The sequence below is a fragment of the Papilio xuthus genome, unplaced genomic scaffold, assembly GCF_000836235.2.
Source record: "Papilio xuthus unplaced genomic scaffold, Pxut_1.1 DF826933.1, whole genome shotgun sequence".
Taxonomy (NCBI): Eukaryota; Metazoa; Arthropoda; class Insecta; order Lepidoptera; family Papilionidae; genus Papilio; species Papilio xuthus.
This window is the reverse complement of record NW_013531716.1, coordinates 4336293-4353684: the sequence shown is the minus strand read 5'-3', so window position 1 is coordinate 4353684 and position 17392 is coordinate 4336293. Positions and strand designations below refer to the sequence as shown.

At 32.7% G+C, this 17392-nt stretch overlaps 5 protein-coding genes across 7 annotated transcripts; 4 read left to right on the top strand and 1 right to left on the bottom strand.

Moving 5' to 3' along the window:
- The first annotated feature begins 171 nt into the window (after positions 1–171).
- On the top strand, positions 172–5828 carry LOC106121952 (organic cation transporter protein-like). Its single transcript, XM_013317788.1, has 4 exons — positions 172–475; positions 3405–3753; positions 4224–4631; positions 4953–5828. The coding sequence occupies exons 1-4, from the start codon at positions 445–447 to the stop codon at positions 5647–5649; spliced, it is 1485 nt and encodes a 494-aa protein (XP_013173242.1). The 5' UTR covers positions 172–444; the 3' UTR covers positions 5650–5828.
- Positions 5829–5955: 127 nt separating this feature from the next.
- LOC106121958 (organic cation transporter protein-like) lies at positions 5956–9155 on the top strand. 2 transcript variants are annotated; one of them, XM_013317793.1, is made up of 5 exons: positions 5956–6367; positions 6452–6563; positions 6802–7144; positions 7396–7803; positions 8072–9155. In XM_013317793.1, the coding sequence occupies exons 3-5, from the start codon at positions 6837–6839 to the stop codon at positions 8769–8771; spliced, it is 1416 nt and encodes a 471-aa protein (XP_013173247.1). In that variant the 5' UTR covers positions 5956–6367; positions 6452–6563; positions 6802–6836; the 3' UTR covers positions 8772–9155. The 2 variants fall into 2 exon arrangements, with proteins under 2 accessions (XP_013173247.1, XP_013173248.1); XM_013317794.1 differs by lacking the exon at positions 6452–6563.
- Positions 9156–9305: 150 nt separating this feature from the next.
- On the top strand, positions 9306–11244 carry LOC106121954 (organic cation transporter protein). The gene is made up of 3 exons (XM_013317790.1): positions 9306–9706; positions 9981–10388; positions 10470–11244. Exons 1-3 carry the CDS (start codon positions 9390–9392, stop codon positions 11185–11187), a joined length of 1443 nt encoding a protein of 480 aa, XP_013173244.1. The 5' UTR covers positions 9306–9389; the 3' UTR covers positions 11188–11244.
- An 84-nt stretch (positions 11245–11328) lies between these two features.
- On the top strand, positions 11329–14989 carry LOC106121959 (lysocardiolipin acyltransferase 1). Of its 2 annotated transcripts, XM_013317797.1 has the most exons (7): positions 11329–11563; positions 11719–11825; positions 11966–12239; positions 12546–12742; positions 13096–13271; positions 13453–13556; positions 14614–14989. In XM_013317797.1, exons 1-7 carry the CDS (start codon positions 11512–11514, stop codon positions 14856–14858), a joined length of 1155 nt encoding a protein of 384 aa, XP_013173251.1. In that variant the 5' UTR covers positions 11329–11511; the 3' UTR covers positions 14859–14989. The 2 variants fall into 2 exon arrangements, with proteins under 2 accessions (XP_013173251.1, XP_013173250.1); XM_013317796.1 differs by having other exon boundaries at positions 11489–11825.
- Positions 14990–15468: 479 nt separating this feature from the next.
- On the bottom strand, positions 15469–17377 carry LOC106121955 (organic cation transporter protein-like). Its single transcript, XM_013317791.1, has 3 exons — positions 16925–17377; positions 16257–16664; positions 15469–16185 (listed from the first exon to the last, which is right to left on the bottom strand). Exons 1-3 carry the CDS (start codon positions 17269–17271, stop codon positions 15498–15500), a joined length of 1443 nt encoding a protein of 480 aa, XP_013173245.1. The 5' UTR covers positions 17272–17377; the 3' UTR covers positions 15469–15497.
- Positions 17378–17392: the final 15 nt, after the last annotated feature.

The following is a 17392-nucleotide window of genomic DNA, read 5'->3' as shown; positions in this document are numbered from 1 at the left end:
TGAACGCACTTATACTTGTGCCCTTTGCGTAAAGTTTATCAGTAGTCTGTATTTTATTTGTTTTCCTTTATCGATATCGACGAGTACTTTTCCAAAGAAAGTATTTAATTGTATACAGCAGCATACATCTACAATTTAAAACAGTTGTATTTTTTGAGAACTTTTCAAATTATATAGGTATATGTATTCATTCTGTACCTCAGATGTATTTATCTGTACTTGTATGCAGTTTAACTTGTACTTACAATTTTAAACCGTTATCTAAAGGCAAAATATGACGCCTTAGGCCGAAGTGACAAGCGCAGGAGTCGACGCACAGAATGCTGGTTGCCAGTCACCGTTTGTCGTTTGCCGTTACCAGCCGCACACTAAATGTAGTCTATTATTAATGTCGTCGTTAAAGTTTGCGTGATCTCTTGACAAGTGTGATAAAGTTCTAATAACATGGAGTTGCAGGAACGTAAAACCGACAACGGTAAGATAAATGAGACTAAGTGAAAGTTACAATGCAATGGCCTCCAATTTGCAATATGGTTTAAAATTGACAATGAAACTGCCGATTTCTTTAAGAGCAAAATTTTTAGGTTGATTAACTTCATTATTAATACATTTCATTCATTCATAAGCGTTAATAATTGCACTTTTCATGGTCATTAACCTATAGAGTTTTTAAGCTAAAACATTCCTTAACCGTATTGAGATAGATTCCAAAACAAATTAGCTTTATTGTTCATTGTTAAATTTACTTTTCTTCTCGGATGTACTCCAATGCTTCTCTATTATACCTTTTAAATTACGATGAGCAATAAATGGAATTTTTATAGTTCACAAATAAACAAGTGAATACAAAGTATTTGATTTGCAAAATAATACAAATAAAACCACAAAGTACCAATGGCCACAACATACACTAGAAATTACACCATATTAAAAAGAAAAGTGAACCAAACATTTCCATTTATCTCTTTATTTTATGGATATTATTTAACTTTTGTATAAATGTGTTCTAAATATATATGACAATGACATTTGGCTCTTGCATACAAGTATTTACCTCACAGGTATTTACCGCTTTAATGCGTTTTGAAGGTTTAAAGATTTTGGATTACACTCTGGGACATACCTAAACCAGTTTATTTTCTTAATATCCTTATTTTAAAAGTGTAGCAACAGAGTAAAGTGTTACGTTTAAACACAAGCGGCAGTAGTGACATCTTACATTTTGTGGTGTCAAGGTTTGAATCCCGGGCAGTTTTTGTCGTTTTATTTTACTTATTGTGGTAATGATTTCCAAATACGATGACCGAGTATCACGACAGTGGTACGCAATTTTACCTATACGACCTAAAAGCTGGTTGATATATGGATCTTAAAGCTATAACACCCGTTTAATTTTAAAAACAATTTTTTAATATTCTTTTTAACCGATTGTTTTATGTGGATGATTTTATTCGCGCGCATTTAAATTTTTCATAAGTGGGTTTGTATGTAAGTTAAGCCTTTACAACTGTCCCGAATTTGACGAGTGAGGTGTCCTATTGCCTGAATGCTATTGGTCGGGTTTCTAGTTTTTTAATTAACAAGTGTTGTCATTTATAAACTCTAAAATATCGTCACACGGAATATTTCAATGAATTGTTCTTGTTAAACAGGCAACTGGATGATAAGTCACAACGGAAATGTTTCATAACACAATTACCTTCGTTTTACTGCGACCACATTCAATCTAACTACTTTAATAAAGTACGTAATTTGTGGTATTATTGTTGGTCAGTTTTCCTATTGTTTGAATTTCTTTAATATTGCGAAGGCCTCAAGGAAAAATTACTTCCCTATGTCCTAACATTGTTCTAATAATTTTCTTTTCTTATTACTTACTTTACTTTGCAAGTTATTCTTGAGTCTCGTTTAAGTATAGTAAAATCTAATATAGCTTCACTTAATTAATTATTACGTCAAAAACCGACCGACTTTAATAGTGCATAACTGTAGTTTTAAATATTTTTTTGTGTTTCGTACCTTGAAAGTGAAAAAACGGAATCCTTATAGGATCACTTTGTTGTCTGTCTGTCTGCTAAGACTCTTTTTATCAAATACGCGTGAAGGTATTAAGCTGGAATTTATTTATATTATTGAAGATGCGACTGTTTTCAACTAGTATATTATTTCCGCATTGTATTGTATTGGATAATACGACTTTACAAAATACAAACATACAATCTTTATGCCATTAGTGCATGTTGTGATGGTCATAACTTGGTGATAAAACATCAACAGGAATAATAGAAACTCATTTGAAATATGCTTTCAGTTAGTTTAAGTTAGGAAAAGTGTAACAATTAACGAAATATTCAATAATAAAAGCATACATTTTGGGAAGCCTATATTATGCTTTATCTACTTATAGATGCGAAATTAGTTAGGATGATTATATAATTATAATTGCACTAATAATACTATTCCAGTGGAAGTTTTTGGTATTTTCTATAATTGTAATCAAGAAAATTCTGCCTGATTTGTGTGTATATTGTTATTGTAAGTAGAAATATATTACGTTATCTAATTAGCTAACTGTTTCTTGCAAAACAAAATGTACTATGTAACTAATATATGTGATACATATTTTATAATGAGAAATCAGAAATTGTCTAAAAAACATTTATAGATTCATAATTCAATTGAACCTTTCGTAAAGCGTAACTTTAAAGTCAAATTTTATATGAAAATAATTAAATCAAAACTTTTAATTAGCATATCTTTCGGTGATTTATCTTTGAAAAGTATTATGCCATAAAAGTTTTAAAGAAATGTAGATTAATATAAAGTTATTTGTTTTTACATGTATAATAACACGGCAATAAAGAGATCAAGGTCGAAGCTACCGCGTCTCTTTCCGCAGTTAATGTAGAGAGTATTTATGTTTTATCAAGAGCTAATCTTGAAATGACATTATCAAATGCTTATCTAATAATTTTAGGCACTTTATTTTATCATTTATCTCTGAGTAAATCCCAAAGATACTATGATGTTTCACACTACGTAGTAGCATGTGTAACTGTAGGTTTCACTAGCGAAAAAAATGTACAAAATGATTTTGTCAACATACACAAGGAGATAATGATATGAACATTTGTTTTTGTACAAATGTTTTAGCAGTGGAAACCAATATTTGTAACAACATTATCATTGCACTAAATACGTTAGGACCATCTAAAACGATGTATATCTTGGATCTCATGACATGGCAGTTTGTTGGAAGAACTGACTAATACCGTGACGTGCCACGTCCAATACTATTTAGTACCATAAAAAGAAATTCTGTTTAATACGAGATAATATCTCACATATTATATGTCAGTATTATATTCAAGAACAATGTTAATTTTTAAATATTTTCCTTTCAGGTGACCTCAAGCAAGATGTTTCACAAGACACATTTCAAAAGATAATAGGATCGTTCGGAAGATATCAATTTTGGCTTTGTTTATTAATATTTTTATGTAAATTCTTCGTTGCTTTTAATCAAATGGCAGTTATATTTTATGCGCCAAAAGTACAGTACACATGTGAAGATACAAAAGCAGAAACATGTCCGTGTTCTCAGCCTGTTTATAATACTTCGATATTTACGAACACTATTACTATGGAATGGAATTTGATATGTGATAAAAAATGGTTGGCAAATTTGACGCAAACATTGTTTCAAGTTGGCGTTTTATTCGGTAGCGTACTGTTTGGAATGGCTTCAGACAGGTACATATTTATAAAATACATAATATTTTTACACACTTATCCATTACATTACACACTTACACTATTTAACAAGCTAGAATCGAAATCGGTTAAAACGACATATCTGTTAAGTGAACTCTACGGTTACGGGGGAACCAATGACACACGACATTATATTTTGGGCACATCACTGATGACAAAACTAATTATACTATAGGAAAAAAAGTGTAAATTAAGTATAATATGAAGAGCGAACACGAGTCATTTCTTAGCTACGAAATGTTTACAATAATCACAAAATCGGAATTATTTGATGGCGCGTCTATGGCCTCATTAAATATTTGTTTAAAAATTGCTAGAGGATACGTCTACGTTTGCCACCCCTGCAATAGATCCTGGATAAATGAAACTTACCTAACTGCCTGACAACTAAAGACAATTATTATTATTAAATATTACAGTTACAATAATTTTATTTATATAATTTCCAGGTTTGGTAGGAAGAAACCTTTACTTGTGGCCGTCGTTCTACAATTGGTAACAAGTACGTTATCGGCTTACGCACCAAATTACTGGACATTTACCTTATCCCGTGTTCTGATTGGTGTATCTGTCGGTGGAGTTATGGTTACTACCTTCGTTTTGCTCATGGAATTCATCGGAAATAAATATAGACATATAATATCTGCGCTGTATCAAGTGCCATTTAACTTAGGTCACATGTTATTGCCGTTTTGTGCATATTTTGTAAGAGACTATACGGACTTCTTACTTGTCACCTCTATACCCAGCGCTATTCTTCTGTGCTACTTCTGTCTTATACCAGAATCTGCAAGATGGTTGATTGCTGTAAAGAAAACAGATGAGGCCATAGTTATTTTGGAAAGGGTGGCAAAAATGTAAGTATGTTTAAATTAAGAAATGTAATCATACAATATTCAGTTTTGGACAATGATGTCTTAAATTATTTTTTGGATATATTTGTACATTTAAATGTATACGTGTTTGAACAAATACGAATAGGATTATGATACTACAGACAATTTGATGATTATTGTCACTAAAACTACCCCGATGTTCCCGCTCTAAAAGAGTAGCGGGAACACCGGGGGGTGATTATCGGCGCCTAAGGACATCCGCAAACCAGCAGTATAGCATTACATATTGGGCTGCAGGAATTGTTCAGCATAAATTTTTCTTCATTTATTTTTTTATTTCAGAAACAATCGTCAAACTAACGTACGATCTGAGGTGGAAGCTTACGAGAGAACACTAACGGGAAGCAATCAAAAAGGAAACATATCTGATTTATTCCGAACACCGAATCTTCGAAAAAATATAATTTGTATGTCGTTTAATTGGATGACTTGCAGTTATTGTTTTTACGGAGTATCCCAGTATGTTGGACATTTGAGCGGGAATGTGTTTATTAATGTAGCAGCCAGCGCCAGCGTATCTCTTCTCGGTAGTTTTGTATCTATACCATTGATGAAGATAGCTGGAAGGAAGACTGTAGTGATTGTATTTAACTTTATTTGCGCTCTCTGTTTAATTATACTAATATTTGTACCCTCTGGTGTGTTCTCTGTGGTGTTAGCGTGTACTGGAGTAGTGTCTAGTTTTATTGTTTTCGTTGTTGTATATTTATATTGTACAGAACTATTTCCTACTGTTGTGAGAAACGCGGCGATTGGATTTTCATCTATGATGGCACGAGTTGGTTCTATGTTGGCTCCGTTTGTTATTGACGGAGGAGATATCGCGTACTGGGTACCACCTCTTGGATTCGCCATTCTACCAGTATTGGCTTGCTGGGTGACTTTTTATTTACCTGAAACAAAAGACTGCGACTTAATGACTACTATCGAGGAAGGTGAAGTTTTCGGTAAAAAGACAAAAGACGTGGAAACAAAATAATCCACTGATACTGTTTTTTATTTTAAATTATGGAAGATAAAAGTGGGTAAACAATATCAAAATATTGTTTATTTCATTAAAATGCATGTTACATAGACTTCGAGAGCAAAGAATTGTGATGTGTTCCAAAAAGTATTGTAATCTGTGAAGTTTAAGCGAAAATATAGTCGAGAAAATAATTTAGAGTTTCTTTCATTTTATTAAGGTACCAAATCGTACATGTTATGTTAAAAGTAGAAAAATTCCTTGATTACAATTCACTTGAAGTAGGCGAACTACGGGTATTTAATATGTATGTTTTTACTATTATTGCATTGTCAGCTACAAAATGCAACATATACGTTTTTGTCAATATTACATGCATACAGACAACAAAACATGGATAGACAACGGCGACTCTGCCAAGTTAATTCCTCTATATAGAAATGTGAAATACCATAAATAAGACATATGACAAAATTAATAAAAAACTTTTTGTTATCGATTTAATGTCAAGATGTTGTCAATTTACACTTTGCACTGACGTTTTTCTAAATTAACCGGTAAATAAGTTTATTTATTTCAAACCTTACAGTTTAAATTTATAAACAAGTATCGTTCGTATAACACCTTGGCAAAAGGCCAGATCAAACTTTTAAGTTTGTAAATTTTTCAAGGCCCAAGGTAACATAGGAAAATGTTTAACATCAGCTGCTAATATTTATTATTCACGTAGTTCGTAAGTATTCGTAATCACATATGTTGTAAGTATGTATTTAAAAACAAACCCTCACTTAAGTATTTCGTAAATTCAATTTTGCAGTGTTCAAATATTATTCATACGACATAAAATCGATGAAATTTATTATAGTGTGTCTTTACTGATTACTTTGATAACTCACGCCTATGAATTACCGAATTAATTTTGTATAAAGGTAAATATCGTACTTAAAACAACGAAAATTATAAATGAGTTATTTATAAATAGTTTTCTCAGCACATGAATAATATAACAAAACCGGAACAACAGACGTACTGAAGGTCTTAAGTGCAATGGAAGCAGAATCCAAGTCACATAGTTTTTAAATGCCTTTGGTTCTAGACCTATCTTCGAGACTAGGTTCGAAAAGGCAGGTTAATAAAAGTTGTGCTTAAAACTTTATTTCTTTTCAGAAAATCTTCAACGGCAAAATAGCTCTATCCACATAATGTTTGATACGTTTGGAAGATATCAATTCAGGATATTCTGTTTATGCATATTATGCAAATTTTTTACAGCCTTTAATCAAATGGGTGTTATTTTTTATGCACCAAGAGTTTCGTACATATGTGCAGATACTAATGCAGAAACATGTCCATGTTCTAAACCTATTTATGATACGTCAGTATTTACCAACACTATAACAATGGAGTGGAATTTAATATGTAAAAAAAAATGGTTGGCAAATTTGACCCAAACATTGTTCCAAGTGGGCGTTCTATTTGGTAGTGTATTCTTTGGAATGGCTGCAGATAGGTATAATATTTTTTATTTTATTTGTAAAAATCTCTTAAAGTGTATTGCGTGATATGAGAGCAAATCCACGGATGAATTTAATATTCACGACAACACGACTAACAAATACAAGTGGAGTTTTCCACGCATCTCCTACAGACGAATGTCAGTGCATATAACAGTCTACCTATATCTCCTCCTACCTACCTGCCTCCTATCTCCTATCTACCTGCATGAAAGTTGCAATCTGTATTTCTTTTATTATTTTTCAGATATGGGAGAAGAAATCCTTGTATTGTTGCCGTTATAATACAACTGACTATGAGCATGGCATCAGCTTACGCAACAAATTACGTGTTTTTTTGCATAACACGTATTTTCATCGGTTCAGCTGTTGGTGGAACCATGGTGACCACTTTCGTGATACTCATGGAATTCATCGGAAACAAAAATCGGGATGTCATATCAGCCCTATACCATGTGCCATTTAATATAGGTCATATGATGCTGCCCCTTATCGCATATTATTATAGGGACTACAAAAAATTTCTTCTAGTAGTTTCTATACCCAGCGCTATTCCACTCTGTTACTTTTGCTTTTTACCAGAATCTGCAAGATGGCTTATAGCTGTCAATAGAACAGACGAAGCTATAGCCATCTTAAAAAAGGAGGCTAAGATGTAAGTGTAATTTTTTATTAAACCAGATTTTCGATATTACTACTTAGGAGAAATTATTTATTTTACCTGTAAGAAAAGCAATATTAGAACTCAAAAAAATGTTTTGTACTGTCTTACATAGCGTTCTGGTTACAGATAGAGATATATTTTTTTCTTCATATGATTGACTACTATTTTACTCTCATGTTAGTTGGCATATAGCGGCATCTATTATGTCATTTGCAAATTAAGAAAAAATGTTTATTGTTGATTTTTTTTTGTATTTCAGAAGCAAACGACAGGTGGATATTCATAAGGAAGTAGTGACCTATGCAAAGACACTAACAGGGCCTAACGCGCAAAAAGGAAATCTAGCAGATTTGTTCCGAACGCCGAATCTTCGCAGAAATATTATTTGTATGTCGTTTAATTGGATGACTTGCAGTTATTGTTTTTACGGAGTCACCCAGTACGTTGGACATTTGAGTGGTAATATATTTATCAATGTGGCGGCCAGTGGAGGTGTGGCGCTTTTCGGCGCTTTCACTTCGATACCATTGATGAGGGCATGTGCCAGGAAGACTGTCGTTGTATTATTTCATTTTTTATGTGCCGCGTGTTTATTTGCACTAATGTTTGTACCTGAAGGTAATTTATCTGTTATCTTGGCGTGCACAGGTGTCGTATCCAGCTTTATTGTGTTCGTTGTTGTTTATTTATATTGTTCGGAACTATTTCCTACGGTTGTTCGAAATGCAGCTGTTGGATTTTCATCAATGATGGCACGTGTTGGGTCAATGGTGGCTCCTTTCGTAATAAACGGTGCAGACATCGCGCACTGGCTGCCGCCTCTTGCTTTTGCTATTCTACCGCTCGTAGCGTGCTGGGTGACGTTTCTTTTACCAGAAACAAAAGACTGCGAATTATTGACGACTCTAGAAGAAGGTGAAAATTTCGGCAAAAATATCGCTAATAAACCAAAGAAATAATAGTTTTATATTCACCAATATTTGTGTACGATTAAATACATTCAAACATATGTTATAATACTTGATGAAAAAATACACTTTTTGAGGTGTGAAATTGTATTTAATATTATAATATTTAATTTTTATACGTATTTTGTTATAATTATATCACAAACTATAAGTATAACAGAAAATTGTGAGTCGATATTGTTGAGTTTGGAAGTAATAAAATGTTCGTTAAAAGTTGTTTTAATTCTTAGTACTTACACCATAATTGGTACATAAAAGCTTGGGGACTTGTGAGTATTGAGTTTATATAGAGTGCGAGTAAATTGTTATTGGTTTTAGTTAAATTCACCAGCTATGAATTTGGTAATATTTCGCCTAATATCAACTTTCGAAGACTCAATCAATAAGTTACGATATTATCACTCTCTAATCTAAATGGCGATTAGTTAAATAGTGTTCAATATACTTATTACTATAGTACGATTTATAAAGTGAATTCTAAATATAAAATGCACTGAAAACTTCGATTGCTAATCTGTAATTGTCGCACTTTTTTGAGGCCATCTAGTTTTTAGTATTCCTTTATATGATGTCATAAGCAGACTTTTTTGTAATGAAACTTCTAATAACATGGTGCTGATAAACAATTTAATTGGTAACTTCGGGAAGTATCATCTATGGCTAACTTTCATTATTCTCGTTAATAAATTTGGTGTTGGTTTGCATCAAATGGCTATTATATTTCTGGCTCCTCCGACCCAGTTCACGTGTCCGGATGAAAGTGAATGCTGCGATAATCCAATTTATAATACAACTTTATTTAAAAGAACAATTATAACAGAGTGGCATTTAATTTGCAAAGATTCTTGGCTTAAAGACTTCACGCAGACAGTTTTCCAATTTGGTGTTCTCATTGGCAGTTTGATATTCGGTGCAGCTTCCGATAGGCAAGTTCACTCAAGTCTATTTTCGCTGTCATTCTTAAAATCTTTTAAAATTTAAGCAAATTGTTGAAAGATTTTTATCAAAAATGTATTGTCTGATTACATTATTTAATTAAGCTGTTAAATTATTGCTAAGCGTCATACGACAGATTTTCCGACAGTAAAATTTACGATGATCGATTTATCGAATCACAGGAGGAGAATGTAGAGTCAGATAACGTCAGCTAACCCACTTGCATTTTTACGAATTGATTCCTTAAAATGTATTGTTTTTCAGATATGGCAGAAGAAAAACTTTAATTTTTGCAGTAGTTATGGAATCGCTGACTGGTATTGTTGCTTCTTTTCTTCCCGATTTTTGGAGTTTCACAATAATCAGAATGTTTTTGGGAATATCTGTTGGAGGAATAATGGTGATCGGATTTGTCCTACTCATGGAATACGTTGGTGTTATGTATAGAGATGCGTTGTCGGCGTTATTTCATGTCCCATTCACTATGGGTCATATCGCACTGGCTCTATTTGGATATTACATCAGAGATTACACGCATCTACAATTAGCGATATCTGTAGTAAACATGATTCTTCTTTTCTATATTTGCATTTTACCAGAATCGCCTCGATGGCTCTTAGCTATTAATAAATCATCAAAAGCGATTGCTTTAATGGAACGGGTCGCAAAATTGTGAGTTGAATACGTTTTATCACTGAATTATATAATTTATTTACGAATATCAACTATGAACCAAGCTATTATTTATTCCAGCAATAATCTACCTACAGATGAAATCCCAACAATGACAGAGTTATATCAAATGGAACATAAATCTGCAAGGATGAAGCGCGGTTCAATATTGGACTTATTCAGAACTCCTAACATGCGAAGAAATATTTTGATAATGGCATTTTTATGGCTCGTCTGCAGCTACTGTTTCTACGGCGTTGCCCACTACATCAGTCATCTCACTGGAGATATTTACACGAACGTAATTGCTAGCGGCAGCGTCGCGCTCTGCTCGTGTTTCGTATCTATTCCACTTATTAGGTTTTTGAAAAGGAAAACTTTGGTCATCGCTTCGGAGTTAGCTAGCAGTATATGCTTGATATTAATTGCATTCGTCCCAGAGGGTACAATTTCAATCGTGCTAGGCTGTACCGGCGTATTCTTTACGTTCATGGTATTTATCGTCGTGTATCTATACTGTTCCGAAATGTTTCCTACGGTAGTGCGTAATGCTGCAATTGGTATATGTTCGATGATGGCTCGCGTAGGTTCAATGATTGCACCGTTCGTCGCTGGATTGAGACCCTTTGGAATTTGGTGTGCTCCGGTAGCCTTTGGAATCTTTCCTCTCATCTCCGCTGTATTGTGTTTATTGCTCCCAGAAACAAAGAACTGCGAGTTACCAATGACAATAGAAGAGGGCGAAGCTCTTGGTCGTAATCAAAATCAAAATATAACCGTTGCAGAAGAATTGACATGATTTTTATTAGTCTATTATTTTATTTAGAAATATAACTTTTTTATTTATTGTAGAAAGTGGTTTTCTTGACATAATTAAAAGATTTATTTTAAGTAAACTTTCATTGATTTCGTTGAAAGCGATAATTGTTTTATTATTCTGAAATGGAAAACGTGTAGCGCTGCGTCAGAAATCATTTAAAAGAAAATTCACGATGACAAAAGAATTAAACTTTAGTATAGGAATAAGCATAAGATTATTAAAGGTTTACTGGGTCATGTAGGGTTTCTAATCCATTGCCGCGTTTGTGGCTTCCCGAAGTCCTAAGTCAGTTTTAAAGTGGTCATGGCGTTAGGCGTGGCGATATGTGGTGCTTGGTATTATACAATTCTTTCTGGTAAGTTACTTAATTAATATTCCTAAAATAGCAATTTATTATTGATATTGAACTCAGTACCTTAAACATTTTTTATTCAACAAACAAAACCTTTTACATGTTCATTGTGGAAAATGGTTCTGCATGCAAGTTAAATTCAGATTTTTTAATTGCAGGGTTTTACGTCCTTTATTGTCCTGTTATGTACTTAATGTTTCTTAATCATAGCCTGTACAGAAAAGTTGTCGATGTTTTGTTTTCACTATGGGAACTCTACCCCGTGGTAAGTTGTTAAAGGAGTAAGAGTCTATGAATTTTCTTACAATTATAGTCGTAGTAATAGAAAATATTAACTTTAAAAATAGTACATCTAAATTATACAAAAATATTCAAATCACACTGAAAAAGTATTGACCCTTTCAGGCTCTATTTCAATGGTGTTACCATACTCGTATACGTTGCTTTGGCGATTACGTAAATCCAAATGAAAATACAATAATAATTATGAATCATCGAACTCGTGTGGATTGGAACTACACTTGGCTCGCTTTATATCATGCCAGTAAGCCTGTTGCCGACCAAAGAATTGAGAATATTGAAAATAAAGACACTAACGCCATATTTGATATTATTTGTGGTGGTAAATCAAGAACAAAATTTGTTCTAAAGGATGAAATAAAAATTGTCCCTGGTATGGGTAAGTTAAAGCCTCTATTCGATTGGTGACATTATTCTAATTACAATTTTATGTATGTTTATGGTTAATTAATATAAATTACGATTATATTCTCGTTTATTGTTACACATAATTTGTGTTGTTAGATTGTGCGCTTGTAATTAATTTGATTCCGAGCAAATTAACAGGTATGTTGATCGAACAGACTGTCATGTTTTTGAGAATCAGAACGTAAATTAGTATTATAAAATAAATATTATTTTCCAAAAAAGGATTAGAAGAATTTTATATCTATATCTAAGAGCAATTACTATAACATTTTTTTAGGTTGGATAATGCAATTAAATTATTTCCTGTATGTAAGACGCAACTGGCAAGAGGATCAAGTGAATTTATCACAATTCGTTGATTATTACAATAAACTTGAATGTAGGAACCGCATCGTACTGTTCCCGGAGGGCACTGACCTTAGCGAAGATAATAAACGCCGCAGCAGAAAATTTGCCGAAGCTAATAATTTACAGGTAAAACATTTTACTATACATAACTTTAAATACGTGTTGGTAAGTTTTCTGACTTCAGTTTTGCAAAATTATTTGTAGAACCATCTAACAAAAACACCCAGTTCTACTATTTAAACATCCTTGTATCTTTGGTTATTTTGAATTAGTACAATGACTTTATTAAAGTTAGGTAATATAATAGTCTCGAGGTATTTACTTATTTAAAGAAGCTACTGATACTTGTTAACAATTAGAGTTTTATATATCGTTTAGTAGAATTTTCGTTCTACATATACATACCTACACTAAGAGTATCAGTAACCACTTAACGAATCTGGGTACGACAGGTAATAATATTTACCTGTATCTTTCAGTGTTACGAGTATGTCCTACATCCACGCACTAAGGGGTGGGTAGCCCTCTGTTCCCGACTGCGCAGCTCCGGTCTCAACTCCGTATATGACGTCACTGTAGCCTACGATAACCCGGTCAATGAACTTGATCTATTACGTGGAAAATTACCTCTGGAAGTTTTCTTCCATTTCAAACGGTAATCAAATTATATTTACAATAATACTGTAAGATAGGGGTTAGGTAATAAGCCACGAATACCGATATCACATATTTTGGTGTTAATTCGAAATATGCCTGCAATTTCATGTCCGCGAATTGTGAATCATCGGTTAACAGGATTGCAAATACAGAGGTTTGACAGTATACATTATTTATAGGTATTCCATAGAAGAAATCCCTATAAATGAAGAAGATATCAAGATTTGGTTAAATGAACGATGGCAGGATAAAGAAAACAGTCTTAGAAAATTTCATTCGAATGGTAATACCAAAGTTCCTTTCTAAGCTAGACATGAGGTGAAACTATGATCATGCGCTAGGTTTCTTTATATTATAGTTATAGAGAATCATCAAATTATATGATTCTGAGTATGGTCGCTAAAACAGAACCTCGATTCCCTTCATCTCACTTTACCTAAAGTTAACTTTTAAACTATTTCTGCATTGTCATTGTTGTTTTATCATTACTTTTTTTTTGTAAAGCTATATATTTATATATAGGAGGTTTTCTTCTTTATCACTTTACATAATCTAATGTAATACGATACGATAAGATATAAAGAATTGAATGGACAGCTAAGCCCATTCGTACACAATGCAACGAAAATCTTCGAAACTTATATTGTATCCTTGCGTCTCGAGTATCGTGTCGCGCGTTCCTTACACACAACGTTAAATAGACGACGCGAGTCGTCTGTTCCACGTCGTCTTCGTTGTGTACGAAGGGCCTTAGAGATAATTTACAGAACACGTGAATTGGGTTGCGCAGATAAAATGTCAAGACAAGATATAGTTGACTGACAGTATACAGCATACTATAAGATAAAGAGATATAAACTCCTACAGAAATCTAAATGGACCCACCATGGAGTGTTAAGCCTTAAATCCATACCACCGAATCAACTTACTATAATCAACATATGTATTATACATAAATTAATATTCATTCATAAAGTCATATAGATATTGCTATAAAATCATACGTATGTACTTTGTAATATTAGTAATTATTATGTAATCAAAACTATATTTTATTTCATGAATTCACATGAAAATTACGTGTTAATCGTGGAGTGGGGAAATTTTGGTCCCTTACATCTTTAGTTACTTAACCATATGTAGGTAAAGTTTCTGACCAGGAAAATAGAAAACTTGCCGTGGGGCAGCCCCAATTGCCATCTTTAGTACATTACGTACGCAACAAAATTAGTAGCATATTTTTCTGCTATTGCAGAATTGGTGAGGAGTTTTATATTCCCAGTCACGCTATAAAAATGTTGTATTTGTTTTGTCTAAGAATATTTCTCTTTGTTAATTAGGTGTATTTATAGACGCCATAACGGGCCACACGCCTATGGAATACGGAGCAAGTTCTCTGAGAAAAGCCAAATTGTGTTTTGTTTTTTGGACATTTATTGATATTTTTTTCTTGTATTATATTTTGAGCAGTGTTTTATTTCAGTTTTGGGTCGTGTATCATAGCATTCTTTTCATATTTGTCACCTGGTATTTTGGTGGCTTTCAAAATGTTCAGTATAAAATTTTAGAAAAAAAAAGTTTATAACTCAAGTAGTTTGATTTTTGCAGTTGAGCACCTAAGTATTGTTAAGATTTACTCAATTTAGCTGTGAATTCTCCTTTATTGCCAAACATTGTAAAAATTTTAGTTTTTAATATAAATAAAAAACATGGCACGTTTAATTTGTTTTAATTATTTTTCTCGATGCCTTCACAAACATTGCTCCTACCATAAATGTATATACAATTTTTTTTTTTGTGAAAGGTCAACCTGAATCACAGCCAAATATCAAATAATAATGAATATGACCAATAATTGGATCACACAATTAATTCTGTACGCGCTACGTAATTTTACAAAAAGTTTAGGTTAATATAATATGTATTTTTATAGATGATTCAGGATTGCAGGTTCGTATTAAAAAGTATCTTTAAAAATATTATTTTTATTAAAATTATGTTATTGTTATAAAAATATCACGATTTACCTATAACATTGATTTCGTATAAAACTTATGCATGGTAATTATTAGTGTTATATATTATATTTGCAGCAACTACATTTATCTGTTTAGTTTTTAAGTAAAAGATGAGAAGTTATAATATAAAAAAGAATACAGTACCAACCATTTTAGTAACTAAACAAAAACGTGTACGCAGAACCTTTTCGTAATGTAAAAGATACCTATTTATCATCAGTTAACTTTTCAGCTTGTTCAATTGTGTTTAATAATACTTTATCCTTTGTGTCAGGGAGGAAAAAGCAAAAGAATGCTGCAATTAACGTAACACCACTAAATATTGCCACAGATATCCACTCTATACCAATATTCACCACAAAAGGGGCAACAAAACCACCAAATCTTGAAAACATTGATGCAAATCCTAAAGCGGAATTTCTTACAACTGTTGGAAATACTTCTGAAGTAAACAAATACATTTGACCAAATGCCATATTCGAACCAATATGACCTAGAATAGCAAAGGCTAGAGATAAATATTCTAAATCACTGGGAATGTATATAAATATAATCAAGGCAATAGCCGATATTGAGAAACTGCCAATAACACCAATTTTTCTCTTAATATATAATGATACAAGAACATTGAAAAATAATGGAGGAATATGAAAAACTCCAAAAAGAAATATGTTAAGATAAAAATTTCCCTGTAGTCTTCCGATATATTGATTGATCCCATAAAATGTGTTCCCGCAGCAAAACCAAACGCAGGCAATTATTAATGAGTACATTTTCATTTTCGGTGTTGAAAACAAATCTAAATAAGATCCGTATTTTGGTTCTTCTTTATTCGTTTTATGCTCTTCAGCTGCATAAATAATTGAGGCAATATTTTCAGTCGGTCTTTTGTTCCTGAAAGTCAAATCAAATTTAATTTAGTATTTATTATGATTCACTGTATCACTATTAATTAAAATATTTACCATTTCGCAATCTTTGTTAGAACATCTATAGCTTCTTTTTTCTTTCCTACGGTTATTAGCCATCGTGGTGATTCCAACATTAGCCAGTTATATGATATCACGAATACGCAGGGCAGTGACGTCACTAACTGTAGATACCTCCACTCCCTTACGTAATAAGCTATGATCGGATGTACTATAGAAACTGTAGCATATGCTATTTGCGTCAATCCTGGCAGATATGGTCGAAACGATTTACCACTCAATTCCACCATAAGAGTATAACTGCATATCAAAGTGCCACCGACCGATGTACCGATCAGAAAACGAAGGACGAGGAACATCCAAAAGTTTGGCACTAACGCCGACGCTACTACAAAGACGACATCGGTGGTAAGAGCCATTAAAATTGAGGTTTTGCGCCCATATCTAAAAAAAAGTTAAAATATCTTCACAGAAGTCATTATTTCTTAAATTTAAGTATGTTAATGTGTTTTTAAAAACCAAATGGGATAATATATCAAAATTACAAGATAAATACATTTGTTCATTCGAATATGTGGCTAAAAGGTTCAATGTCTCTTCTAAATTAATTTATATATATTTTAAAATTTACTAGAAATACAGCAATAATTTTGTCCCATGTAACAACTGATAAATGACAAGTTTATTTATACCATTGCACATACCGGTCTGAAAGATATCCATACAGCAAACTTCCTGTGAGGATTCCTATCTGCAGCACGGATTGCGCTAAGCTGGCGAGATGAGAACTGCCGCAGATGAGGTTCCAAGTTGTTACAACTGATTCAACTATAGTACTTGTCTCATACTCAGGATTCTTACAGGGACAGTAATTAGTCATATTAGGAGATCCTTCATCAAGACACACATAATCCACTTTTGGTAAAATGTAAACTACATTTGTCAATTGAAAATCAGCGGGGACTCGCCCGATTGCAATTAAAAATAACACCCATGTTTGATAAAACCCGAAACGACCAATAATATTTTCAATTGCATCTTCAGTAGTCATGACATAAAATTTAGCTTTATTATTTCGCTTCACTACTTTCCTACGTTAAATTTCAAAACATATACAGGTTTAAAACTAAAGCTCCACGCTTTATTTACTTCGATAATATTTTATCTTTTAT

Coding starts and splice junctions, on each gene's coding strand:
- LOC106121959 (XM_013317796.1), top strand. CDS start 11,661: ATGTTCATTGTGGAAAATGGTTCTGCATGCAAGTTAAATTCAGATTTT. Junction 12,743..13,095: donor CCGAAGCTAATAATTTACAG/GTAAAACATTTT, acceptor TGTATCTTTCAG/TGTTACGAGTATGTCCTACA. Junction 13,272..13,452: donor GTTTTCTTCCATTTCAAACG/GTAATCAAATTA, acceptor CATTATTTATAG/GTATTCCATAGAAGAAATCC.
- LOC106121952 (XM_013317788.1), top strand. CDS start 445: ATGGAGTTGCAGGAACGTAAAACCGACAACG. Junction 3,754..4,223: donor TTTGGAATGGCTTCAGACAG/GTACATATTTAT, acceptor TATAATTTCCAG/GTTTGGTAGGAAGAAACCTT. Junction 4,632..4,952: donor TTGGAAAGGGTGGCAAAAAT/GTAAGTATGTTT, acceptor TTTTTATTTCAG/AAACAATCGTCAAACTAACG.
- LOC106121958 (XM_013317794.1), top strand. CDS start 6,837: ATGTTTGATACGTTTGGAAGATATCAATTCAGGATATTCTGTTTATGC. Junction 7,145..7,395: donor TTTGGAATGGCTGCAGATAG/GTATAATATTTT, acceptor ATTATTTTTCAG/ATATGGGAGAAGAAATCCTT. Junction 7,804..8,071: donor TTAAAAAAGGAGGCTAAGAT/GTAAGTGTAATT, acceptor TTTGTATTTCAG/AAGCAAACGACAGGTGGATA.
- LOC106121954 (XM_013317790.1), top strand. CDS start 9,390: ATGGTGCTGATAAACAATTTAATTGGTAACTTCGGGAAGTATCATCTA. Junction 9,707..9,980: donor TTCGGTGCAGCTTCCGATAG/GCAAGTTCACTC, acceptor ATTGTTTTTCAG/ATATGGCAGAAGAAAAACTT. Junction 10,389..10,469: donor ATGGAACGGGTCGCAAAATT/GTGAGTTGAATA, acceptor TATTTATTCCAG/CAATAATCTACCTACAGATG.
- LOC106121955 (XM_013317791.1), bottom strand. CDS start 17,271: ATGACTACTGAAGATGCAATTGAAAATATTATTGGTCGTTTCGGGTTT. Junction 16,665..16,924: donor TATGGATATCTTTCAGACCG/GTATGTGCAATG, acceptor ACTTTTTTTTAG/ATATGGGCGCAAAACCTCAA. Junction 16,186..16,256: donor CTAACAAAGATTGCGAAATG/GTAAATATTTTA, acceptor TTTGACTTTCAG/GAACAAAAGACCGACTGAAA.